Raw genomic sequence first — 27075 nt, 5'->3', positions numbered from 1 at the left:
CTAGCACCTGGAAGACTTTTAGAAAATGAGAAGGAGAAAAATGGTCCCTGACAGCGAGGAGCTGGGCTGGCTCTCACAGCTGGGCCTTGGTGTTTCTGGCTGAACATAGACCATTTCACAGAACATCAACAGCAGACAAGGTCATTCTGGGACTGTGATGGATCAAGACACAAACAGGACCATGCCATTGTCATGTCCAAACACAGACAAACATGAACATGGTCCAAACCATAAAAAGATCAACCATCCCCCTCCCATGAGTGGCTGCTGCTTCTTTACCAATCACAGCTTTAGTCTCCATCTAGTCTTCTTTCCTTCTAGATAACAATCATTAAGATCCCCAGTTATAGAATTATCCCCACTTCCTGACAGCATCTCATCCAAAGCAAAGCCCTGCTTCCTTAAACCCTCCTGAAATCACCTAACACAACCCAAATTCTGTAGTAAGTCCTTTCTAATACCCTCTTACTGAAACAGCTCCCCATGATGTACATCTCCTTCACTGAAATGAGTCAAGAAACCCAAATTTGTTAGACTATAGGTATATTCCTCGTGGGTTTTGGCTGGGGAACGTTGACAAAGCTAAACTATGCCTGGTAAGCCAACTGTTCTCCCTGAGGAATAGGCATCCCCTCATCTCCTCCCAATTCCCTCCCCAAAATCTAAACCACAGACTCTTAAACTGTACCCTTCAAATTCCCGTCAGCCAAGGCTTGTGTAATGTGGAAGCAAAGGCCCTTCCACAGATGGGGTCTTCCCAGACCATTTGCAGAGTAGATAAGAGCATGGGCTTTGGTGTCAAATCCCAGCTCTGTCTCTCATTAGCTGTGTGTCCTTGAGCAAGTTACTTTACCTCTCTGAATCTCTGTGTTCTTATCTGGAAAAGGAGGATAGTAGCATATTTCTGTCATAGGATTTGGGGGGATTAAGGTCTATAGGGAGCCCACACAGCATTCTGGTTAAGAGTGTGGGCTTCAGAATTTAAACCACCTGAGTCTGCACCCTAGAGCTGCCACTTGCTAGCTTGGCGACCTCAGGCAAGTCCCTTAACTTCCAACTGCCTCATTTTCCTAATCAATAGTTGTGCGAATCAAATGAGATAAAACTTTATAACTATTTAGAACAGTGTCTGCCACCAACTAAATGCTCAGTCCTCGTCAGCCATTACCATTATTGCTGTTGTTGTTACTATTACTATTTAAAGCACTTAGCCCAGTGCGTCAGGCATAGGAAGCAGTCAGATGTCAGCTGTTATTATCATCATGGTTTCATGGAAGATAATTTGCATTCAGTTTTTTTATTACTCAACCAGGGGGCAAGAGAATTTGAAGGGTCTTAATTCCCTACCAGGAAAAGAACTGGCCTCAGAGGAGGCCAGGTCCTACTTGGCTAAGGGAATTGTAGAATACATTTAAAGGAATTAATGACTAAAGTCTTTGCCCTCAAATGTAAGTAGAAATCCGACATCAATGTGCCCAGAGGTAATAAGCAAAATCGCACCTTACTCCATATGTGGATCAAGGATGTTAATGTCAAACCTCTCCCTCTGAGCATCATAATACATGTGTCACCGTCATGTATCCATGACACAAAAGTTATCGTCTTCTCTCAACAGTATAATGAAGTTTTCTGGATGCTGATTTAATTCAGCAAAAAGTGTTGGCATCTACCACGTTCAAAACACAGTGCTGGTTCCACTTGCCCTGTGGCCCGGACATTCCCACCTCATTCTAAGCCAATGGTTTCTTTTGACAGTGGCTGGTCTGTGTGCATATTTCCTGAAGATTCATCCTTTGTTGCTTAGCAACTATAACGTTTCTAGTGTATATTTATGGGCGCTCTTTTTTTGTTCAATCCAAACCATTCAGGAAGTTGACAGTGCACATGCTTAGCTCCTGAGCACGGTGATTAGCCTGTGGTGGGATAGAAGAGGGTGAGATGCAGCCTCCTTTGGCCCCACTGCATAATGATTTGGGGGAAATGGATTTCATTTCAGGTATGCAGAACATGCATGACAAAGGGATGACCGTCCAGCCTGACCTCAAAGCTTCTTTTTCCTACGGGGCCCTGGAAAACAATGACAACATTTCTGAGATCTACGCTCCCGCCACACTGCCCATCATGCAGGAAGAACATGGCTCTAGAAGCGCCTCTGGGGTTCCCTATCGCGTCCTGGAACACACCAAGAAGGAGTGAGCCCACCCTGAAGGAGACTCACCTTCTCTCCATTTACAGCTGCTCAAGCCATGCTGATAGCGGTTCAACCCTTAATTCTAAAACTTGCCTTTCAAGTCTTATTTTTTTAATCCAAGAACTCTGTGGACGGGGATCTGGAAAAGCCTTTGTCTCTGGCAAAGGGTAGATTATCTTGGTCCTGGAAGTTTCAGATGATGAGGGTGGGGCTGGGGTGGGGGGCTGAAAGCAGTATTCTAGGTGGGCAGTACAGAGTTCAGCCTCTGCCTGGTTTAGTCCAACGAGATTTGGAAAGCGGTTGTCATCCTTGAGGATGGTAGCTGGGTTTCCCCAGTCAGTGACCAAAGGTGGCCACATTCTTTAGAGCTAAAGCAGGGCAGAGATTCTGCCCTTACTTTCCAAATCCACTGAAAGGCTGGAAACCTCCAAATCTAGTCTTCCCTCACCTTATGTGCAGGCCTGATCTCTACCCACCTCCCTCTTGATTCTGTACTTAAGATAACCTTTGTGTCGCCTTCACATGGCATTGGTGAACCAGCCCTGGGTGTAACATCCTGCCACTCGCCTGTAAGAAATGCACATCTGCTTTCTGGTGGTCTGTGCCTCCCCAGTGAAAGTGTGCTTGATGTGTTTGTACTGGATCCACTCTGAAAACTAATTTGGTTTTGGTTCTGTGAACTACTTGGTTGCTTTCTTTCCCCTCAAAGGAACTGAGAAATTAAGAGAAGAAGGGGAAGAATAAGAAAGACAGGAGCAGGGGTGATGAGCCTTCAGCCCATAAAGGGAGAAAAATCCCTTTTCATTTTGCAAGAGGTGATTGCATCACCTGTAAAAGGACAGACAGACAGTCTGGCTGTTGTACGTGTATTTTCCTGCACACCAGCGTCCTCTGGGAAAACCAGGGGTGCTCATTTCAGAGACAGCCTCACTCACCTCTCCTCTCTCCTCTCCTCTATAGATTGACGAACCAAGCTTGAGTCATTGGTTCACTTCCTTGGGGTCGATAGACTCTGGGTCCTTATCCCCATGCGCATACATCTGGGAGAAGTAGGCATTCTCAGAAATGGGGCTCTGCTGGCTGGCTGGCTGGCTGCGTACACGATTGTCTTCCCCTAGACTGACTGTATGCTTTTGAGAATGGCAGGTAAAGGTCTGCAAACTTTAATGAAAATAAGGATCCTCTAGGGAGTTTATTTAAAATACAGATTCCTACACCCCAACCACAGGTACTCTGATTAAGTGGGACTGGGACCAGGCCCAAGAGTCTGCATTCTTAACTGGCAGCACAGGTGATTCTGAGGCAGGTAATCCAAGTATCACACACCTTGAAAGCCTAATAACTGAGAGAGACAGTCTGCTGAAACCCTGACACACCCCTGCTGGAAAGTTGGAATTACCATTCCTTGCTTCCTCTTGGGGGTTCATTTGGCAGGCCAAATCATCCCCATGGAATCCATGGCATTTCTGCATCCAGTGATTACTTCTTAGAACTACACTTCCTGCTTCCCTAGGCAGCCTTGAACTAACCGGCAAGACAACAGTGTTACTAGACCAGTGTTGATAGATCATTAACCTTTACGGATTGTGCTTAATGCCGATTTAGTACCTTGACTTCACAGCTGATGTCTGTTGCCTGTGATAACCACTTCTGTATTGTGTCTTACATGCCTAAGAAGGCAACAGACAATGACTTTTCTTTTCCTTTAGAATAGGTATCAAAACAATATTTATGAGGCACTTACTATGTGTTAAGCATTTGGACAGTGAGGGCTACAAATAATAAGACCTGGTTTCTGCCCTCCAAGCCAGCCGTGAGAGACACAAATATCTGGTCAACTATGGCAGGGCAGGCCGAGTGCAATAGCCGACCACAGAAAATGACAGTTATGGAGGTCCTGCTAAAGGTCAGGCCCTGAGCCCAGAACTGGGTATTCAGAATTGGAGATGATTTAGGCTCCACTCATTGATGGGTGGCAAATCTAGCTAAGATTTGGGCAAAGCATAGAAAGTAGAGTGATCACCCCCAGGCAGAAGGGCCAGCATTTGCAAAGACAGAGATGGGTTGAGGCGGGTGGCAAAGGAAGAGCCAGGGTAGGTGATGGGAAATGAGCCTGGAAAGATAAGCAGTGGAGGTAGAATCATGGAGGGACTTGAAGGCCTGGCCAAGGAGTTTAAACATATCCTAGAGAACATGGGAGCCATTGATAGTTCACGAGGAAGAGAATGGCAGGATCCGCACTGATTGGAAAGGAGGCCCTATGCAGTTTGGAGGAAGACTCTGAAGGGGTAATAAAAGTCACTTTTCAAGGTCCGGCTGCACAGCTGCAGGAACAAAACACAAAAGGGGAATTAAAATCCAATTTCGCTGCTATTCACATTTTCCCAGTGATGTTTCTAACGTGGGCCGGGAGGGGGTGTGAGGGCAGAGTGGATAAAGGGAAGGTGAGCGGGGAGGCCATTTAAATGTGTCAAACCCAGGTGATCATTTGGTATCTTACGTGCTCCCAGCCTTACTCTGCCCTCTTCCCTTGGTTTTGTGTTGGGTCTTTTAACCTGGAGTCAGGCAAGAGTGATGAATGGATAAAAGCACATTGTAATCTCAGGTTAGCTGACGATCATGGGTTCAGTGCTACCCAGGAGCTGCCTTCAGGTTTAGGGCAACAGCCCCAGAATTCTGACTCTGTCTTGGGCTGGCATCCCCCAGTCTTTGTCCCTGAGTGTAAATGGATGGTTTGCTGGTGGCAGATAAGCAGCACTTGCTGTTAGGGCGGGGAACAAGGGCATCAGCTTTCCAATCACAGCCCGACTCTTTATTTTTCTCATGGCTCTCACGTCCCCAAGCCCTCTCGGCGGCTCCGGGCAACAGTACATATCCTGCCACCATCTCCCTTCTCACAGCCAGTACCTAAGGCAAGGTCACCAAACTTGGGTTTCAGCTTTCCAGTTGTTCTCTGGCTTCCTCTCTCCACCCCACTCTGTTCCCCTCTTCCAAAGGCTGGGATTCTGGGGTCCCTAATCAGATATTAAAAGCAGTTCTTCACAGGTGGGTGCCTGAAGCTTTTGAAGGGAGCTTAGCCCCACTCCACCCGCCCCCAGCCCTCCCATGAAGCTGCAGGTCTGACATGCCATCACATGAAGCCTCAGGTCATGCGAGGGTTTTGCAGGATGGAATTGAACACTGGGTAGGCAAGGGAGGATTGACATCTCCATTGCTTTTCTGGTGGAAATGAGGCAGCTTGATGGCACAGTGTGGAGACAAGATGTCCATCAGGGTGGTGTTGGGGAATCTCCAACTCGCAGCCTTGTGAATTCCAAATCTGGTCCAACACTGGCTGACAGGCAAAAAATTTTACTGTGTGTTCCTCTGAGAAGCTGTGTAAATAAAGTCACCTTAGAATATATTCTATGTGGATGCTCACATTTTGTTAATTTAGTGACTAATGTATGGCATGTCTTATTTTTCAAAAAAATGTGTGTGCTATGTGCAAATAGCATTATGAAGTGGTATTTAATTAAAAAGAAAATCCATGTGATGCCTGTTGAGTTTGAGTCTTTTATGTTTGGTTTTTTTTTTTTTTTTTAAACATCTTTATTGGAGTATAATTGCTTTACAATGGTGTGTCAGTTTCTGCTTTATAACAAAGTGAATCAGTTATACATATACATATGTTCCCATATCTCTTCCCTCTTGCATCTCCCTCCCTCCCACCCTCCCTATCCCACCCCTCTAGGTGGTCACAAAGCACCGAGCTAATCTCCCTGTGCTATGCGGCTGCTTCCCACTAGCTATCTATTTTACATTTGGTAGTGTATATATGTCCATGACACTCTCACCCTGTCACATCTCACCCCTCCCCCTCCCCATATCCTCAAGTCCATTCTCTAGTAGGTCTGCGTCTTTATTCCCGTCTTGCCACTAGGTTCTTCATGACCTTTTTTTTTTTTTCCCTTAGATTCCATATATATGTGTTAGCATACTGTATTTGTTTTTCTCTTTCTGACTTACTTCACTCTGTATGACAGACTCTAACTCCATCCACCTCATTACAAATACCTCCATTTCATTTCTTTTTATGGCTGAGTAATATTCCATTGTATATATGTGCCACATCTTCTTTATCCATTCATCCGATGATGGACACTTAGGTTGCTTCCATGTCCTGGCTATTGTAAATAGAGCTGCAATGAACATTTTGGTACGTTTGGTTAATACTTTCCAGAGTTATCTACGACAGTGCTGTCCAATAGAACTTTCTGCAACGATGGAAATGTTCCCCGTCTGTGCTGCCCAAACGGCAGCCACTATCCACGTGTGGCTATTGAGCACGTTAAACATGGTGAGTGCAACCTAGGAATTGGATTTTTAGTTTTATTTAAATTCAATTATCTTAAATATCCACATATAGCTAGTGGCCGCTGTAGAAACCGTGCAGATCTAGAGATGCCCGTGATTTCACTTAAGGCTGAATTAAGCACTTTTTTTTTTCCCTGCGGTGGTGAAGAGTATAGACTTGTGGCCACACTGCCTAGGTTTGATTCTTGACTCTACCACTTTTTAGCTGTGTGGTCTTGAACAAGTTGTTTAAACTTTCTGTGCCTCATCTGTAAATCTGGGATAGTAACAGTCACTTCCTAAGGGTTATTATGGGGATCAGGTGAGTTAATAGCTGTAAAGTCTTAGAACTATGTCCAGCATCCCATCAGGACACAGTATGACACTGAAGCTATGGTTTCCGTATTTACTTATTTATTTACTTTTTCACTTTGAAATTGTATAATGAACACTTGTGATTTTTCTTAAGTAATTCTAAGCAAATGTGTCTCTCTTCTTTCTAAGTTTCCAATCTACAAAGACAGGTGTGGAATAGAGCCTAAATCTTTATTTATATACACACACTCACAGAATAATGTATACATACTCATACATTTAATAAGCACTTATTATATGCCACACACTATACTAAGACTTCATGTACATCTCAATTCTTCTTTACAACAATTCCATGAGGTAAGTTTTAATATTATCCCCATTTTACAGATGAAGAAACTGAGACTCAGGTCATATAGCTGGTAAATAGCAGAACTGCTATTTGAGCCCAGAACTGCCTGACTCCAAAACCTGAGCTCTTCATCCCTCTGCTGTGCTGCCTTTCCTGGTGTGGTTGAATTTCCATGGGGTAAGTTCACCACACATTAGGATTTCACCTTTACCTGACAAATAAAAAGGATGTACAGTTTCTAAGAAGGATGCAGACTTAAAGAACAGATGCCCCCCTGCCCCCAGTTCATATGTTGAAATCTAATCCCCAGTGTGATGGTTTTTGGAGGTGGGGTTTTGGGGAGGTGATTAGAACATGAGGTTGGAACCCTCATGAATGGGATTAGTGCCCTTATAAAAGAGACCCCAGAGAATTCGCTCATCCCGTCTGTCCGGTGAGAACATGGGAAAAAATACCGTACTATATACTATTATTTCATTGAAACAGGACATCAACACCCAAATAGTAAGGGCAAAATCTCACAACAAAGGATAATCCTTGAAACTGAATAATTTAGCTTTATGAAAAATTTAGGACAGCCTCATTATTTGCCTCATTTTCTTGCAGGCCTGTAAGATGAAACCAGCATTAGGGAACCTAACTTGGTTTGACGCAGCTCAAACTTGGTATTACTTGTGAGGAAAGGGGGGCTAGTTAGCTGTAGACACAGGACTAGAACCGTCTTATGAGCTCTAGTCTGTCCCCTTTCCACTGCATCACTGAGTCCTGCTACATCCTCCATCCTCCATCCACCCCATTCATTGAGTTTTAACTCTGTGCCAGGCCCTGTGCTAAGCACTTTACATCCATTATCGCATTGCATTCTCTCAACAGCCCTGCAAGGAACCTGTTCAATCCCTGTTTTACAAATACAGAAACTGAGGCTCAAAGAAATTCAGTCATTTGGGTGTGTAAGCCACAGAGCCTGGATTCAAACCCACATATAACTGATTCCAAAGTCTGTATTTTTTTTTTTTAAATCCCATCCTCGGTATGTCAATAGACAATACTTTTGTACCTTTACATTCTTTGTTCATTTTTAAGCATAAAATGCAACTTTCTCTGAGTCTGGAGGAGCACAAGAGCATTAGCTTTCAACCTTCGCCGTTGCCCTGGGCCAAGGCATCTTTCGTTCCTTTGGTACACTGAGTATATGGTATTTTAGGCAACTATTGTATCAATCAGGGTCCAGTCAGGAGACAGAAACCACGCCAGTTTTTGGAACAGAAATTTTAATATAAAGAATTGGTAACTAGGAATAAAGTTGTTCACTAGGCAACTGAAAGAGTACAGAGAGACCGCTAAGTATCATACAGATAAGACGCAGCTCCCACCCCGAAGGCTGGGGGGAAAAGAGGAAGAGGTTGGAATGATTACAACTTAGATGCTTGGAGGAGGGGCCCCGCGGAGCTGAAACTCAGAGGACCTGAAACAGAGGCTGATGCTGTGCCTCAGAGCTTGGAGAAAGACCCTGGAAAACTGGGACCCAGGCCCATGAGCCTCTGGATAAGCCCTGGAGACCACAGATGAAGAAGCCACACCCTCTGAACTTAAGTGGGAGAAAAAAAAATTTAATTATGCCAAAAATATTTGTTAAGAGTTTCCCATTCAATATGGAACCTAAGCACACGCATTCACCTCCTCTCCGTCCCAGAGTGGCTTTGGGCTTAAAGTCAGTAGGTATCAAGAACAAGAGTGGGGCTTCCCTGGTGGCGCAGTGGTTGAGAGTCTGCCTGCTAATGCAGGGGACACGGGTTCGAGCCCTGGTCTGGGAGGATCCCGCGTGCCGCGGAGCGGCTGGGCCCGTGAGCCACAATTACTGAGCCTGCGCGTCTGGAGCCTGTGCTCCGCAACGGGAGAGGCCGCGATAGTGAGAGGCCCGCGCACCGTGGTGAGGAGTGGCCCCCGCTTGCCGCAACTAGAGAAGGCCCTAGCACAGAAACGAAGACCCAACATAGCAATCAATCAATCAATCAATTAATCAATAAAAAAATAAATCTTTAAAAAAAAAAAAAAAAAAGAACAAGAGTGCTCTGGGCAACAATCAGAGGGATTGCTGTGCCAACAGGCACAGAGCAGCTATGCCCCAGTTGAAGCCCTAAGAATTACTCTAAACAGTGGAAGTGATTTGGCTGTAGAGAGCCCATGGTAAGGATACTGGGGTGGGGGGGCGGGGTCAAGATGGAGCTGAAAAAATGAATGGACCTCTAGAATAACCAGGAGGAGAAATAAGGAAAGACAGCCCTGTGCAGGCATGATAGACACTGAAGCTCCCTGCCCCTAAAGTCAGTCTTGCTTTTTTTTGCCTGCGTCCCAAGGCAGCCTACCGGCTCCTCACTCACACACCTGAAGGGGAAGCTGATGGAGAGACCCTGTTCACTTCCTCAGAGACAAAAATTACCCCTCCCACGGAGGAGACCGTAAGCCTTTGAATAAACAAACCCACACGACTGCGAAGGAAACCCACACAACTGCAAAGGAAACCCAGCCAACTCTCTGCAGGAAGCAATACAGCTCTTCATTCATAAGTGGGAGTTGTCCACCGAGAATTACAAGGCATTTGAGGAAATCCAACAACACGAAAGAGAAAGACTAAAATTGTTGAGGTGAAACAAGAATGGCAGGATAGTGTAGTCAAAGCTGGCAATAGTCCACAAGGATTCATTAAATCGTCATCTCTGTTTTTGTGTATGCTTGAAATTTTCACAATAAAAAGTGAAAAAAGGGTGTTTTGAGCACTTGTCATGTGCTAAGTACATACATACAGCAATGAAAAAAAGAGAAACTCCATACAAAGGAGTCAGAAAACGAAGCAAACAATATAAAGTGTGATGGTTAATATAACTGAGGGACTGATGATGAAATTTCATGGGGCCAGGACTAAGCAGGAAACAAGAGAACCCAGAAGGGGAGACGGAAGCTGTGGACATGGCCCTGGGTGTGGTGGAGAGCAGGCACTGTGTCTCAGCCCCAGAGCCCGGGCTGAGCTGGACAAGGCGGAGACGACTTTTCAGTCCAAACTAGGATATCTGCAGGGCCAGCTACATAACATCCAGGACCCAGTGCAAAACGAAAGTGCAGGGGCCCAAAAAGTGAGAAAAAGTGCCATTAAAGGGACCATTTTTTACCATTCATTTTTATTTTATGCAATACCTTTTTTTTTTTTTAATATTTTACTCTTTTTTTGTGTGTGTAATTCTTTATTTTATTTATTTTTATTTTTGGCTGTGCTGGGTCTTCGTTTCTGTGCGAGGGCTTTCTCCAGTTGCGGCAAGCGGGGGCCACTCTTCATCGCGGTGCGCGGGCCTCTCACTATCGCGGCCTCTCTTGTTGCGGAGCACAGGCTCCAGATGCGCAGGCTCAGTAGTTGTGGCTCACGGGCCTAGTTGCTCCGCGGCATGTGGGATCTTCCCAGACCAGGGCTTGAACCCGTGTCCCCTGCCTTGGCAGGCAGATTCTCAACCACTGCGCCACCAGGTAAGCCCGCAATACCCATTTTAAACGCAAATATAAGAGCACTAACTCATATGGAAATCACTGATATGACACAATTCGTATTTCATTGCTTGTACATGAATAGGTATTGTGTTCTTACCCGAACAATGGAAATCCTACACAAAACTAACTCAATTGTTTTTATTTCTTAATGGGTATACACATATCCTACCAACATTCTCTGCCTTCAGCTTATTGATGAGTAAAGAAATAAAAAGAGAAGGAGCTGTGGGTGGCCTGAGCTTTCCCTTTCCATCTAGGGCACCATTTTCAGCAGAAGTGGTTGTCTGATAGGCTGATACAGGGAAGTAACACGCGTAAGAAGGACATGATGGGGATCCTTGTCCGTTGCCTTCTTCCTGCATTGAAAGAAAGTTTCAGTTGGAATGGAAAGTGTAGCCTCTCCAGAACGTCAGTCCTTCCCCACTCCCACCCCTGCCCCCACTGAATCACAGGCCTAATGGTCACCTAGGATTTGCCTTGAGCACGCCTGATGAGGACGTCAGGAATGCTATGTGCAAAGAACGCCGCACACACGTTGCTTTTAACTCCTCTGCTCACACGCATGTGGCACCCATCAGACCTTGCTGACAAACAGAAAGATGTTCAAAGATAAAATTATTAAGAACTTCAAGATGGCAAACGCAGAGCATTAAACCAAGTGTGAGGCCCCTTTGAGTGTGAGGTTGTATAGGAATGCACAATTCACACATGCCTGGAAAGCTGGCTCTGGCTCTCTAGGGGCATTCCCAAGAGCCCCATGTGGTGCCCACTTATGTGGACTCATAGTAGCAAACTGATGGGTCCTCAGTGTGAAAGCTGCTCTGAATCCAGATCAATCTGGGCCTCATCTCATGAACGACAGCAAACTCCTTTTACCGATCTGGGTTTTTGCACTCTTTAATCAATAGAAATTGATGAGGCCAGACAAGGAACTCAGGCAAGGCTTTATCGCTGCAGCACAAGGGAGCAAAAACATGTAACAGGCGTCCTTGCTCACTCCCTGAGGGGGTGACAAGCTGGTCCCTTAAATGGGGTGAGGGTGGGGTGGATCGGTGGGTAGGCCAGAAGGGTGGCTTAGGTGGTCTGCCCACCCCCTTGTAGGGATCATGTGTAGTATCCTGCTTTTGCTCCTGGCACCTCAGAAGTGGCAGTTGGGTTTTGGCCTTTTTGTACCTCATTGTTCATATTTTGCCCCAACTGCACATGTGGGCAGTTATTTTTAGTTCCTTATAGTTTCTTGTATTCTGCTGGTCGAGGAGATATTTGTCCAGGTGCAAGTACTGCAGCAAAGGGTCCCAGGTCCCAGGTCCCAAACTGTAATAGGAATAGAAGAGAGTTTTACTTGAGCCAAACTGAGGACTATAGCCTGGGAGACAGCCTCTCGGATAACTGAGGAACTGCTCTGGAGAACCATGGTTTTCAGCACAATTTTGTATATTGTCAGGACAAAGAAAACCAAATAAGTCAGGGATACATTCCTTCAAGGTTTAAAAACAAACAGATCAGCACATACACAGCAAGTCAGTATGGCCTTGGCACCTGGGAAGGGAGTCTTATCATCAAAGGAGTACTAGCATTGGCATCCCAGGAAGGGAGGCATTAAATCTTTATTTTTAACATGGACATTCTTTACTTCTGGTCAATATGTCCTTTTCTTTAATAATTAAAGCAGACGTACAATGTTTGTTTGATAGGCCACAAACAGGCTGTGTTAGTTAGCATAAAATCAAGTTAACCTATGTATAAGCCAGAATGACTTCCCCATACCTCAATATGTGACAATGACTTTCATTGCTCTTAAAAGGTGTTGGTGTCTATTCTGACTGAAATAAATCACAGATTCAAAGAAAGAAAGAAAACAAACTCTACTCTGTGGGCATTTCCAGTATGCTGCTGCCACTTTAAAAACTGAAAAACTGTAAATTCAGAAAATGGTCAAAGCTACCTGGGATACTTTTGTTTTTCTTCCAGTTTTATTAAGATACAATTGACATACAACACTGTATAAGTTTAAGGTATACAGCATTATGATTTGACTCACACACATCATGGAATGATTATCACAGTAAGTTTAGTACACGGGATACTTTTGAAGTAAAAGAGCAAGGTAGATGTCTGAGTCAATTCCTCTCAAGTGGACTTCCCTGGTGGCACAGTGGTTGAGAATCTGCCTGCCAATGCAGGGGACACGGGTTCGAGCCCTGGTCTGGGAAGATCCCACATGCCGCGGGGCAACTGGGCCCGTGAGCCACAACTACTGAGCCTGCGCGTCTGGAGCCTGTGCTCTGCAGTAAGAGAGGCCGCGATAGTGAGAGGCCCGCGCACCGCGATGAAGAGTGGCCCCCCGCTTGCCACAACTAGAGCAAGCCCTCGCACAGAAACGAAGACCCAACACAGCCAAAATAATAAATAAATAAATTAATTAATTAAAAAAAAAATTCCTTTCAAGTCAAATCACCTAAAGCCGACAGCTTGATTTGTTGGATAAATGTGCTTATTTAATTTACCTTTCAACTGTAACCCATTCAACCCAGGCCTCACCAGACCATGACTTTGGCTAATAATACTTTTCCTTTTTATACCCCGATTATTATAGCACAAGCTTCTAATAGTTGGAAATTAACCACTTCAACGTGACATTCTCTTCCCCAGCCCCATCTTCTGCTTTTTTGAGAGAGTCTCAGGAAACATTTCAAGTGTACTGTGTGCTCTGTAACATCTCTTGGGTTTTCCTTTCTTAATTACTCCTCTTGCCATGACCTCTGCTCTACCAGCTGCTTTGAGACCATCACTGAGCTGGGTCAGCTGCCCCCTGCTGGTGACCTCCCACTGATATATACTCCCCCTACCCTCTCTGGTCCTTACCGTGGGCCTCCCCCTCCAAAGCATGGGTCAGGCCTTCAGCAGCCCCTGGAAATAGCTTCTTGTGAGCCCACAGGTCCAAAAAGAACCTCAGGAACCCGTCACAAGCAGGACTCTCATCTGGTGCCAGGTAGGCCTCCACACCATGGGGCCAGCAGCCCATCCCCTTTCTCCTCCACCAGGTTTCTCTGAGCACCTGAGAACCCAGACCTGACTAATCCCACTGAGCCCTGAAAGAACAAGTCTTTCCTCAAGAATTTGGCTTCATAAAAAAAAAGCCCAACTCAGTGGTCCCTCCCAGAACTGAGGCAACTCAGCCTGGTCCTTTAGACACTAGCAACATCAAGATGAATGCTGGTAGCATTTGAAAACCACTCAGTGGCCACACACATTGTAGTACAACTGTGCACATGATCTCTGGTCTGGTCATTTAGGTGGGGTTTTTTTAGTGTCTTCTAGATCTCCAGTGATGTTGCTCCCTGACTGAAGGAAGATCACATGGCCTGTCCAATAATAGCTAAGAGAAGCACAGAGCAGGACAGAGGGAGGCAGCATAGTATCAAGGCTAAGAGTACAGGCTCTGGAGCTTACTTTCTCTGAAACCTTAGGAAAGTACATAACCCCTCCAAACCTCAGTTTCCTCATGTGTAAAATTGGCATGGTAATACTGCCTCCCTTGCAGTTTGTTGTAAGGATGTAATATAGAACAATGCCTGGCACTGAGTGATGTCTCAATAACATTAGCTACTGTTATTATTTTTCTTTAAGCTAGGGAGCAGTATAAGTAGAGGCACAGAGCCACAGGCCAAAGTCAAAGAGCTAGGTGCTTAGATTTTGGCTTCTTTCATTGTATTTGGGGCTTGGCCACCTTTGGGAGGCCTTTTGAATAGACATGTATCTCATCTACTCATGAATGGATTTTTACAAGTTTAACCTTATTACCAAGCTTGTGGGTATCTTTTTGAAGACACCCTTGCATACACAGTTTCTGAAACTACAAAGCTAGTCTCAGTCATAGTGAAGGATAAAATCTTCCAGTTGCCAAGGTATGCAAATGCAATGGACCGAATGTTTGTGTGACCCCCAAATTCATGTGCTGTGACCCTAATCCCAATGTGATGGCATTTGGAGGTGGGGCCTTTGGGATGTAATTAGGTCATGAGGGCAGAGCCTTCATGAATGGGATTAGTGCCCTTATAAGAAGAGGCGATGCCAACAAATTGGACAACCTAGAAGAAATGGACAAGTTTCTAGAAACCTACAGCCCACCAAAACTGAATCAAGAAGAAATAAATAATTTGATCAGACCGATCACTAGAAGTGAAATAGAATCTATAATAAAAAAATTCCCTGCAAACAAAAGTCCAGGACTGATGGCTTCACTGAGGAATTCTACCAAAACATACAAAGAAGAACCTATACTGATCCTTCTCAAACTCTTCCAAAAGACCGAAGAGGAGGTAACACTCCTGAAGTCATTCTATGAAGCCACCACCCTGATAAAGATACTACCAAAACCAGACAAAGATACTACCAAAAAAGAAAATTACAGGCCAATATCTTTGATGAACATAGATGCAAAAATTCTCAACAAAATACTAGCAAGCCAAATCCAACAACACATAAAAAAGATCATAGACCACAATCAAGTTGGGTTCATCCCAGGGTCACAAGGATGGTTCAACATACACAAATCAATCAATGTGTTACACCACATCAACAAAGGAAATGACAAAAACCACATGATCATCTCAATAGATGCAGAAAAAGCATTTGATAAAATTCAACATCCATTCATAATAAAAAAAGGAAAAAAGTTACCAAAGTGGGTATAGAGGGAACATATCTCAATATAATAAAAGCTATTTATAACAAAACTACAGCCAACATAATACTCAATGGTGAAAAGTTGAAAGCCTTCCCATTAAAATCTGGAACAAGACAAGGATGACCACTCTCACCACTTCTATTCAACATGATATTGGAAGTCCTAGACAGAGCAATCAGACAAGAAAAAGAAATAAAAGTTATTCAAATTAGAAGGGAAGAGGTAAAATTGTCATTATGTGCAGATGACATGATACTATATATGGAAACCACTAAAGACTCCACACAAAAACTACTACAACTGACAAACGAATTCAGCAAGGTAGTAAAATACAAGATTAACATGCAGAAGTCTGTTGCGTTTCTTTATATTAACAATGAAACATCAGAAAGGGAAAGTACTAAAAAAAAATCCTTTTTAAAATCACATCAAAAAAGAATAAAATACTTAGGAATAAACCTGACCAAGTAGGTGAAATACTTATACACTGAGAACTATAAAACACTGATAAAAGAAGTTGAAGATGATTTAAAGAAATGGAAAGATATCCCATGCTCTTGCATTGGAAGAATTAATATTGCTAAAATGGCCATACTACCTAAAGCAATCTACAGATTTAATGTGCTCCCTATCAAATTACCCATGAAATTTTTCACAGAACTATCGATAGAACAAATAATCCTAAAATTTACATGGAGCCATAAGAGACCCAGAATTGCCAAAGCAATCCTGAAGAAAAAGAACAAGGCTGGAGGCATAACCCTCCCAGACTTCAGACAATACTACAAAGCTACAATAATCAAAACAGCATGGTATTGGCACAAAAACAGACATATGGATCAATGGAACAGAAAAAAGAGCCCAGAAATAGACCCACACACCTATGGTCAATTAATCTTTGACAAAGAAGGCAAGAATATACAATGGAGAAAAGATAATCTCTTCAGCAAGTGGTGTTGGAAAAGCTGGACAGCCACATGTAAATTAATGAAGTTAGAACACACCCTCACACCATACACAAAAATAAACTCAAAATCGCTTAAAGACTTAAATATAAGACAGAACACCATAAAACTCCTAGAAGAGAACACAGGAAAAACATTCTCTGACATAAATCATAGCAATGTTTTCTTAGTTCAGTCTTCCAAGGCAATAATAAATAAAAGCAAAAATAAGCAAATGGGACCTAATCAAACTTATAAGCTTTTGCACAGCAAAGGAAACCATAAACAAAACAAAAAGACAATCTACAGACTGGGAGAAAATATTTGCAAACAATACAACTGACAAGGGCTTAATTTCCAAAATATATAAACAGCTCATACAGCTCAATAACAAAACAAACAAACAAACAAACAGGGCCTCCCTGGTGGCGCAGCAGTTAAGAATCTGCCTGCCAATGCAAAGGACACAGGTTCGAGCCCTGGCCAGGGAAGATCCCACATGCCGCGGAGCAACTAAGCCCGTCCGCCACAACTACTGAGCCTGAGCTCTAGAGCCTGCAAGCCACAACTACTGAGGCTATGTGCCACAACTACCGAAGCCTGCACGCCTAGAGCCCGTGCTCTGCAACAAGAGAAGCCACGACAATGAGAAGCCCTCACACCACAACGAAGAGTAGCCCCCGCTCACCGCAACTAGAGAAAACCTGCACACAGCAACGAAGACCCAACACAACCATAAATTAATTAATTAATTAATTAATTTAAAAAACAAACAAACAAAAAAAACAACCCAATCAAAAAGTGGGCAGAAGATCTAAATAGACATTTCTCCAAAGAAGACACACAGATGGCCAACAAACACATGAAAGAATGCTCAACATCACTAATCATTAGAGAAAGGCAAATCAAAACTACAATGAGGTACCACCTCACACTGGTCAGAATGGCTGTCATTAAAAAGTCTACAGATAATAAATGCTGGAGAGGGTGTGGAGAAAAGGGAACCCTCCTGCACTGTTGGTGGGAATGTAAATTGGTGCAGCCACTATGGAAAACAGTATGGAGGTTCCTTAAAAAACTAAAAATAGGGACTTCTCTGGTGGTCCAGCGGTAAAGAATTTGCCTTCCAATGCAGGGGACGTGGGTTCGATCCCTGGTCAGGAAACTAAGATCCCACAGGCCACAGGGCAACTAAGCCCGCACGCTCTAGAGCCCATGCGCCTCAACTAAAGAGAAGCCCATGTGCCGCAACGAAAGATCCCACATGCTGCAACTAAGACCTGATGCAGCCAAATAAATAAATAAATATTAAAATTAATAAAAAGTAAAATAAAATAAATATTTTTAAAAAACCCTAAAAATAGAGTTACTATATGACCCAGTAATCCCACTCTTGGGCATATATCCAGAGAAAACCATACCTCGAAAAGATACATGCACCCCAATGTTCATAGCAGCACTGTTTACAATAGCCAAGACATGGAAGCAACCTAAATGTCCATCGACAGATGAATGGGTAAAGATGTGGTATATACATACAATGGAATACTACTCAAGCATAAAAAAGAATAAAATAATGCCATTTGCAGCAACGTGGATGGACCTAGAGATTATCATACTAAGTGAAATAAGTCAGAACAATAAAGACAAATACCATATATCACTTATATGTAGAATCTAAAATATACAAATGAACTTATTTACAAAACAGAAACAGACTCACAGACATAGAAAACAAACTTATGATTACCAAAGGAAAAGGGAGTAGGGAGAGATAAATTAGGAGTTTGGGATTAGCAGATACAAACGACTGAATATAAAATAGATAAACAACAAGGTCCTACTGTATAGCACAGGGAACTATATTCAGTATCTTGTAATAACCTATAATGGAAAAGAATATGTATAACTGAATCACTTCACTGCACACCAGAAACTAACAACAACAAAAAAAGAAGAGGCCAGAGAGCTGGCTTGCTCTCTCTCTGCCATGTGTGGATACACAAGAAGACATCTGTAAACCGGGAAGAAGGCACTCACCAGAACCTGACCGTGAGCTTGGACTTCCACCCTCCAGAACTGAGAAATAAATGTCTGTCGTTGATAAGCCACCCAGCTTACGGTATTTTGTTATAGCAACCCAAGCTGATTAAGACAGCATGTCATTAAGATCTTCTCTCAGTTCTAAACCCACACTTCCAGCGGATGGCTTTGGGGTGCCGGGGCTGAAAGCGCCTTTCTGCTTTGCCAGCTGCTCCCGGTGAGGGAGACTGTGAGGCTGCACGAGGAAGAAGGACTTACTCCTTCCTATTTCCCGTTCGTACGTACATCACTCGGCAACACTGCTTCACTCTAGCGCAGCAGCAGCTGAATCTGGTTTTGCAGTTCTTTCCAGCACCTGGACAACCAACTTCATAGCAACCCCTCAGAGACATCAGCACCCCTTCCTCAGAGGTCTGGGGCCCAGGCCTGCTGTGCCCTTCTCTTACATATTTAACACCCTTATTGACATAATTCACATACCATACAATTCACTCATCTAAACTGTACAATTCAATGGTTCTTAGTATATCCATGGGTATGTGCAACCATCACCACCATTAATTTCAGAACATTTTCGTCACCTCTAAAAGAAACCCTGAAAAGAAAATAATAGGTGGACTTTCTCACTTTCTGAGATGGCCCACACTCTGTCTGTGGAGTGTGTCTCTCTCTAAATAAATCCACTTCTTACCTATCGCTTTGTCTCTCACTGAATTCTTTCTGCGATGAGACATCGAGAACCTGAGCTTCATGAAGTCCTGAAACCAGTTGTTCTACAGGAACTAAGACCCCCACACTCACGTGGAGGATGGCGGCTACGTGCTGAGCACAAGCACTAGACCCCAGACTGTTCAGAACCAGAAGGTTGATGATTAAGATTCCTAAAACACCACACTGTTACTTCACAACCAGTCAATGAGAAGAAAGTCATGAAACCTTCAGCCCTCCCCCCCCACCAAATGTTGCCTTTAAAAATGTTCCCCTGAAAGCCATTGGGGAGTTTGGGTCTTTTGAGCATGAGCTGCCTGTTCTCCTTTCTTGGCCCTGAAATAAACCTTTCTCTGCTCCAAAAGAAGAAAAAAAGAAAATAACAGGTGTTGGTGAGGATATGGAGAAACTGGAACCCCGTGCACTGCTAGTGGGAATGTAAAATGATGCAGCCACTGTGGAAAACAGTATGGTGATTTCTCAAAATTTTAAAAATAGAGTTACCATATGATCCAGAAATGCCACTTCTGGGTATATACAAAAAAGAACGGAAAGCAGGGACTCAAACAGATATTTGAATACCCAAATTCATAGCAGCATTATTCATAATAGCCAAAACATGGAATCAACTCAAGTGTCCATTGACAGGTGGATAAACAAAATGTGGTGTATACATACAACAGAATATTATTCAGCCTTAAAAGGAAGGAAATTCTGACATATCCTGCGATATGGATCAAACTGGAAAACATTATGCTAAGTGAAATAAGGCAGACACAAGAGGACAGATACTGTATGATTCCACTTACATGAGGTACTTAGTCAGATTCATAGAGACAGAAAGCAGGGAATGGTGGCTGCCAGGAATGGGGGGAGGGGGGTGGGGAGTTGACTGGGTAGAGAGATTCAATTTGGAAAGATGAAAAATGTTCTGGAGATGGATGGTGGTGATGGTTGCACAGCAGTGCAAATGTACTTAATGTCACTAAACCGTGTATTTAAAAATGGTTAAAATAGTATATTTTATGTTACACATATTTTACCACAATTAAAAAAAAAAAACCTGTACCCTGTAGCTATCACACTCCCCCCCCCCCTCAATATTTCCTATACTCCCTATCCCCACCCTCCCAGCCACTGGCAGCCTCTAAGCTATCTTCTGTCTCTGTAGATTTCTCTGTTTTGGACTTTGACATGAATGGAATCATGCAATATGTAGACTAGTGTGACTGGTTTCTTTCACTTAGCATAATGTTTTCACAGTTCATCGAAGTTGTAGCATGTATCTGTGCTTCATTCCTTTTTATGGCTGAATATCCTCTTATCTTCTAAGTTTTAATAATTAAACCTCTTCCGTTGGTTCCTTTCATCCTAGGAATGGGAAGCTGCTTCCTGCAGTTGCTACCTCTGTGATCCCTTTTTTTTTACCTGTTTAGTTACTAGTGAATAACTTTATATGTAGGTAACAATTCTTTATATTAAATTCTTTCTGTTCAAATCACTAGTGTGACTTCTGTCTCCTGATCAAACCCTGATAGTCAAGAAAAATCAAGATAATTTGAATTCCCGGGCTATTCATGCAGCTGCCTATTTTTAATGTTCCATTTTCTTCCTTTCTTTTCTGTGCCCCACCCTCTCTCCTGATGATGGTCATCTAGCTCTTATTATCCTCCACCCATCTGCAGCTCAAATTCATCAGGAAATAATATCTCCTCCTAACAAATTCAAGAAATGCAACATTTAAAGAGCGGCTCCTTCCAGCGTGGAGTAGCCCTGCTGCTCTTGAACCCATCTGCAGTGAATTCTACAGCCTCTGAGTCTGCAGGCAAATAGGACTGATTCTTTGTAATTTAGAGGAACATAGCTGGATGAAATCTTACACAGCATCCAGGCTTCAGAAGGCACTGATATACCTCATCTTACAAAAAAGATTGTAAGGAAATATATCAAAATATTGAATAATCTCTAGATCATGGGGTTATAAGTGATTTTAATTTTCTTATTTATCCTTTTGTCTTCAAATTACCCATAAAAACCAAGTCTAGTTTTTATAATGAGAAATTTTAAGTATAAAAAATCAACATCACTCATCTCCCAACCAATGGTGCTGGTAAGAAGCTTCCCCCCTTCCCAGCCGGCTCTTGGATCATGTTGTAACTCTCTTCTTTGGGGAATGACTGATTTTCCAGGAAGAGGAGATAAATGAGGGTGTTACCAGGGAGGCTGGGTAATTAAAGCCTCTTCAGGAAAAGGTGTCATCTACAAGGCAAATCCCATAGGAGATCTAGAGTGTGTGGCAGGCCGTGAATTTAAATATCTAATATGCCTGGGTTCTATGAGCCTTTGAGACAGAGAGACCGAGACAGAGACCAATTGGCAGGCAGGTAGGCAGGCTTCCATCTTCAGGCCTCTTCCTTTCTCAGTATGTGTTCTCTCATGAGGTGATCTCTCTCACGATCAGAAGCAGCTCTGTTTCCTCCCTCCCTTTCTCTCTTCCACATTTATTGAGCACCTACTATATACCAGAACCAGATATTGTTATAGGAGCTGGGGATTTATCAGTGAACAGACTACTCCCTGCCCCCATGGAACTAATATTCTAGTAATGGACTTAGGCCATTAAATCTGTAACTGCATAATTATTCTCTTAAATACAACTGTGATAGATGCCATGAAAAGTAGTATAGGGAACTGTGGGTCACTCACAAGGTATATCATTTGGGATTAGGTTTGGCTGCAACATACACCTAACAGTATAGAAGAATATTTCTCTCCCAGGTAAAGGCAGTCTGGATGCAGGCAACCCAGGGCTGGTATGGCAGCTCCAGTGTCACAAGGGATCCGAGATCCACATCTTTTGGATCCACCATCCCAGCATGTGGCTTCCATCTTCAAAGTTACCTCCTGGTCCAAAATGGCTGCTGGAGCTCCAGCTATCATATTCATATTGCAGGCTAGAAGAAAGAGGAACAGTAGAAGTGCACAAGGTACCTCTCCCAGCTAAGTCAGCTTCCTTTTGCTCATATCTCACTGGGCAAAATTAATTTATGCCTAGCTGCAAGGGAGGTAACACATTGCTGCCTTGAATAACATTTACTTGTAAAATGGTAATAAACCAACTAATGTTTACTGAGCACCTGTAATGTGTCTAGCTCTTTAGAAAACAACCCTGCAATGCAGATATCATCACTGTCATTCAACAGATTGGAAAAGTGAGGTTCAGTGGGTTTAAAGAAACTGCTCGAAGATCGCACCACCAGTGATGGTGGAGCTGACTTCCTGAAGCCCATGCTCTTTCCATTGTATTTTGCTGCCTTCACACCAGCAACTAAAAAACTGGAGAAGAAAGTTCCTCAGACTTGTCATTGATTATATTTAAAGAAAGGCCACTTTTTTCTATTTAAAGTGCATTGATGCTACACAGCCAATGAAAAGAACTTAGATCTGTATAAAAGCAGGGACATGGTCTGTTTTGTTCACCACTATCTTCTCAATGCCTAGAACAGTGCTGGGCAAATAGTAGAAATCCAATAAATGTGAATGTTCCCTGAATGTTCTTTTGTACCCCTTTCCAATCAATCTCCATCCTTCAGATGCAACCACTATTCTGATGCTGATCACCATAGATTAGTTTGGCCTTTTATTTAACCTCATGTAAATGGAATCATACATCTATAACTCTTTTGTGTCTGCCTTCTTTTTGCCCAACAATTTTTTGAGATTTATTTATGCTGTTATGTGTATCAGTAGTTTATTCTTTTTATGGCTGTGTAGTATTCCATTGTTGGAATATACCATAGTTTGCTTATCCATTCTTCTTTTGATGAACATTTATAATATTCCCAGTTTGTGCATATTATGAATGAATAAAGATGTTAAAAGCATTCTTGTACAACCCCTCCCCCTTTTGGGGGATATTTGCTGACATTTTTTGTGAATATATAACTAGGAGTTGAATTTCCGAGTCACAGGGTAGATGTACACTTAGCTTGAAAAACTGGCAAAAGTTCCCAAAAATTGATTGTCTCCTTTTACATTCCACCAGCAACACTGGAGTGTGAGATGGAGATCTTTTATCATTTCTATTAATTCCATAGCACAAACCTAATAAGGACTTTTTAAAGTATTGACTTTTAAGTCTACTCAGATAAGAATAACAAAATCTGAAGTGCAATCATCTGTCTGGAAATTCTCCTCCAAGGTAAGAGGTGAGCTACTCAGGATCTGTAGCCTCATCTGACGGGTTCTACTTGAGTTTTTCAGGACAGCAAAAATGCTTATCAACCTTGGCATAGGTTTCAATGGATTGAGTCACAAGGGATCGATTTCTCTCTCTTTTCTTCTCTGCCTGTAACTCAAACCTCACAATGATGAGGAGGAGAGGGAGGGAGTGTTAGAAATGTAAAACTACGTGAAGTTCATTCATAACAAGCACTTATTATACACTGTGGGCACAATGTAAGAGGGAAGATGTGGAAGATTCCATTCTTGTTCTTAAGTTGCTCACAACCTAGTTGATAGATATAAGATGGCACCGCTTCCTCTGCCCACCATGTAAAGATTGATGTTGTCCTGGATTCGGCCCTTTGCCCTTTTTGTGTTTCTTTTCCACCTGCTCCTCCGGGGTCATCTCACCTGAGCTAATGATTTCAACTACCCCGCACACCTCCTTCCAAAATCACTATGCTTGGTTTGAGCCCACTCCTAGGCTCCAGACCTGTGTCTTCCAGCTGCTTCTATCCCAACTCCTCTCTCATGCTCATAACTTACATATAATTCATCAGTAAATTTTGTTAACTTTGCCTTTAAATTCCACCAGGAACATACTATTTTTCACCACTTCCTTTCCTATAACCCTTGTCCAAGCAACTGTCATCTCTGGTCTGCCTTATTGTAATAGCTCTACCATAATTCATCAGTAAATTTTGTTAACTTTGCCTTTAAATTCCACCAGGAACATACTATTTTTCACCGCTTCCTTTCCTATAACCCTTGTCCAAGCCACTGTCATCTCTGGTCTGCCTTATTGTAATAGCTCTACCAAATCAGTATTGCTATCTTATCGCCTGTTGCCTGCTCTTAACTCATTTCCCTTTCTTTCGGTAATAAAAACTTGAATTACCTTTGGTGAATGTAACCGTCAGGGTTCCCGCAGAAGGTTAACCTGAGCTGAGTTTGGTAAAGGTTATATACAAATGTGTGGGCAGGGTTGAGGGAAACAAGAAGGAATGATAGGATGAAACTCCGAGGCTGCCAGCAGAAGGGAGCTACTACCACCTCTAGGCCAGGAGAAGGGAGACTCTACCAGAGCTAGGAGAGACCCATATGAAGAGGGGCACTAGACAGAAGACTCAGCAGAGAGGTATGTGGCCAACATGCAGTGACCCAGAAGGGAAAGGGCCTGCGGAAGGGGCCTTACTTCATCCTCCTCCAATCCTCTGCACGCTTCCAATGTCTTCTATGGATAAATTCAACTGTAAGCCAGAGAATTAGGGACCCATTGAAGCAGTCCACGCTGGTATCTCCTGAGGCACAAATCAGGAAGAAAAAAAATGTAGATAGTAGATAAAGGGACCAAGAGAAAATTTTTGGTCACACAGGAAGCCACCTTTCCCTAATTCTCAGTCCATGAGATTTAAGAGCTACTGACCACACCTTAGCTCCAGAGGTTAGCACATGACCCAGGTCTGGGCTATCAGAATAGTCCACGCCCCTTCTGAAGACAGTGGCTTAATGATGCATGAGTAACCCAAGTTAGACCAATGAGATGCAGTCCTGGGACTTTTGTTGACAGCACTGAGGAAAAGAAACTCTCTAATGGTAAGGATATGATGTGAAGTTGTTAGCAGCCATTCTGCTATCTCATGGGGAAAGGCAGCCTGAGAAAGAAGTCAACACAAAGGAAAACAGAGTTAAGAAATGGAGATCAAATCCTGATGTCTTACTTTTAAGCCCTTAGATCCAGCCATGCTTGAAGCCCACAACTTTTCTGCATTACATGAGGTAATGAATTCCATTTGTTGTTTAATCCAGTTTGAGTGGTATACTGCATGCAAAACAAAAACAAAAACAAAAACAAAACCTCTTGAATAATATTTAATACTTATCCCAAAGACCAACATAAAGGCACACCTTTATATCTCTAAATATGCCATTATTTCTATGGAATGTCCTTTTCCATATTCTCCACCTAGAAAAATCCTACTCAAATATCCTCTTATTGCAAAGCCTTCCCTCAGTTTTCCAGGTTGGATTGCTCGATTCTTCCTCTGCTTTGTCAGCACTTTGCAAATGCCTCTATCAGTGTACATGTAAAGTTGTGTCATAGTTAGTTGTTTGCTTATCTGTCTCCCCTATCTGTGAGCTCCTGAAGGGGTAGATTTGCGTGGCCCTTACCCCTGTAAGCCTAGTACCCAGCACAAGGCCTAAACCCTGAGTTAAAAAGGCTAAACCAGTCTTTTTACTTTAGGACCTCTCAGAGCCATTTCTGTGTTAAGATGCATTAATGGATCCCCATGCAGGGGTACAGAATGCAGCAATTTCCAAATTCATTTGACCTTAAAAACTCAATTTTTGCTGAAGTTGCTGTGTTTGAGAAATTTAGAGAAGAAAAATAACTGCGGTTCTTAGGGTGACCTTAACGCATGAAGTGGCTCTCAATAAATATTTGTTAAGTGAATGAAAGGGAGAACTTGGTGGGGAGCAAGGGGCAGTAGGGTTGGAAGCAACAGAAACAACACAAGCAGTGAACAGGAAGCCAGAGGGGTGATCTGTTGGACATATCTCTGTGATGGTGCCAGGTCAATTGTTAAAGAATGATTGGGACCATAATGCAATCCTGTTTCCTTAGTTTAAATCTAACAGAGATTAGATGTATTCTACACACTTTAATCCTTCTTCCTGTCCCATGACCCAGGGGCTAAGTGCCTAACGGCACTGCTTCCTTGATTTTGACCTTCAATTTGCTTCACTTTGCCTCAGAGGGGACTATGTGGGAGATCAGAGCTGATTTTCCTCTAACTGCACACCCTTAAGACACATTCTTTTCCTGTTCTGTGCCTCTGTTTCCCTCTCTGTGAACACAGGCTTCCTTCCAAGCTTGGCTCAGACGCCTTGGGAAAAAAAAAATTTTTTTTTTTTAAATAACCTGACAAAGGAAGCCCCAGTCCTACCACTGTAACTTTGGATAACTCATTGAACAGCTTAGGCCCTTGGTCTTTCTATTTGTAAAAGAAATGGAGGCTTCTGAGAGAATCAAGCAAGACTGTGCGGTGCAAAGTGTTTTGCAAACGGGAAATAAAACATTAGAAATGTAAATATTATTAGGATTGTACATACGGTGAAGAAGAGGTGGACGGAGAGTGGAGGGGGGGCAGGAGGAGGCGGCGGCTGGAGCAGAAGCCCACCGTGGTTCAGAGCCCAGGACCAGGAGTCAGCACCCGGACGCAACCACCTAACTAGCTGTCTCGCCTTGGGCAATTAAGCACAGGGAAGCCCTCTTCATCTATAAAAGGAGGATAATAATGTTCGGTTCGCTGGTTGTGAGGTTAAATGAGGTAAATCCTGCAAAGCACGCGTTGCAGTGTACATAGTAACTAGCCCTCAGTAAATGTTCATTATATTCCTACTAACTATTCTTGCCACCGACTGAATGGGACGAAGCATGAAGAGGGGATAAGCCATTTCTGGTCACGGTGCAAGACCAGAAGATCGCCAAAGGTCCCGTCGTCGGGGGCACCTAAAGGCCCCTCCCCAGCTAGACCGCCCAAGCCCCTCACCTGCGCGGAACAAGAAAACCCGGATGCAGGTCAAGTGCGAACGCGCAGCCGGGCTCCCGCCCCGGCCCCAAGGCCGCACGCGAAGGGCGGGGCCGCTTCCTGCCGGCTACTGGGCCCCGCGCGCCCCCGCCGGGCCGTCGACACCGGGCGCCTGCGCCGCGCGCGCTCGCCGGAGGTGGGGC

General features: G+C 43.4%; 1 protein-coding gene and 2 long non-coding RNA genes across 21 annotated transcripts in view; 2 read left to right on the top strand and 1 right to left on the bottom strand.

The window, feature by feature from the left end:
- Positions 1-5726, top strand: part of NIPAL3 (NIPA like domain containing 3) — a 49484-nt gene extending 43758 nt beyond the window's left edge. For 9 of the 11 annotated variants that reach the window (XM_082342407.1, XM_082342403.1, XM_082342406.1 and 6 more), the window contains one exon: positions 1997-5726. In XM_082342407.1, the coding sequence (XP_082198533.1) occupies positions 1997-2196 (200 nt within the window). In that variant the 3' untranslated portion in view covers positions 2197-5726. The remainder of the gene's footprint in view (positions 1-1996) is intronic. The other 2 variants (XR_014231593.1, XM_082342399.1) reach the window with 2 other exon arrangements.
- Positions 5727-6396: 670 nt separating this feature from the next.
- On the top strand, positions 6397-10724 carry LOC309606093. The gene is made up of 3 exons (XR_014231656.1): positions 6397-6530; positions 7232-8904; positions 9283-10724. It is a non-coding gene; the product is annotated as an uncharacterized lncRNA (long non-coding RNA).
- Positions 10725-10854: 130 nt separating this feature from the next.
- LOC309606081 lies at positions 10855-27032 on the bottom strand. Of its 9 annotated transcripts, XR_014231645.1 has the most exons (7): positions 26894-26989; positions 26454-26619; positions 25061-25161; positions 24535-24640; positions 11904-12044; positions 11196-11314; positions 10855-11086 (listed from the first exon to the last, which is right to left on the bottom strand). It is a non-coding gene; the product is annotated as an uncharacterized lncRNA (long non-coding RNA). The 9 variants fall into 9 exon arrangements; XR_014231639.1 differs by lacking the exons at positions 25061-25161; positions 26454-26619 and adding an exon at positions 21822-22069 and having other exon boundaries at positions 26894-27026; XR_014231640.1 differs by lacking the exons at positions 25061-25161; positions 26454-26619 and adding an exon at positions 12498-12553 and having other exon boundaries at positions 26894-27024.
- Between the last annotated feature and the right edge of the window lie 43 nt (positions 27033-27075).

Source organism: Balaenoptera borealis, assembly GCF_965194805.1.
Source record: "Balaenoptera borealis genome assembly, chromosome: 1".
Lineage (NCBI taxonomy): Eukaryota > Metazoa > Chordata > Mammalia > Artiodactyla > Balaenopteridae > Balaenoptera > Balaenoptera borealis.
The sequence above is the reverse complement of the archived record's forward strand: the minus strand, read 5'-3'. Positions and strand labels throughout refer to the sequence as shown.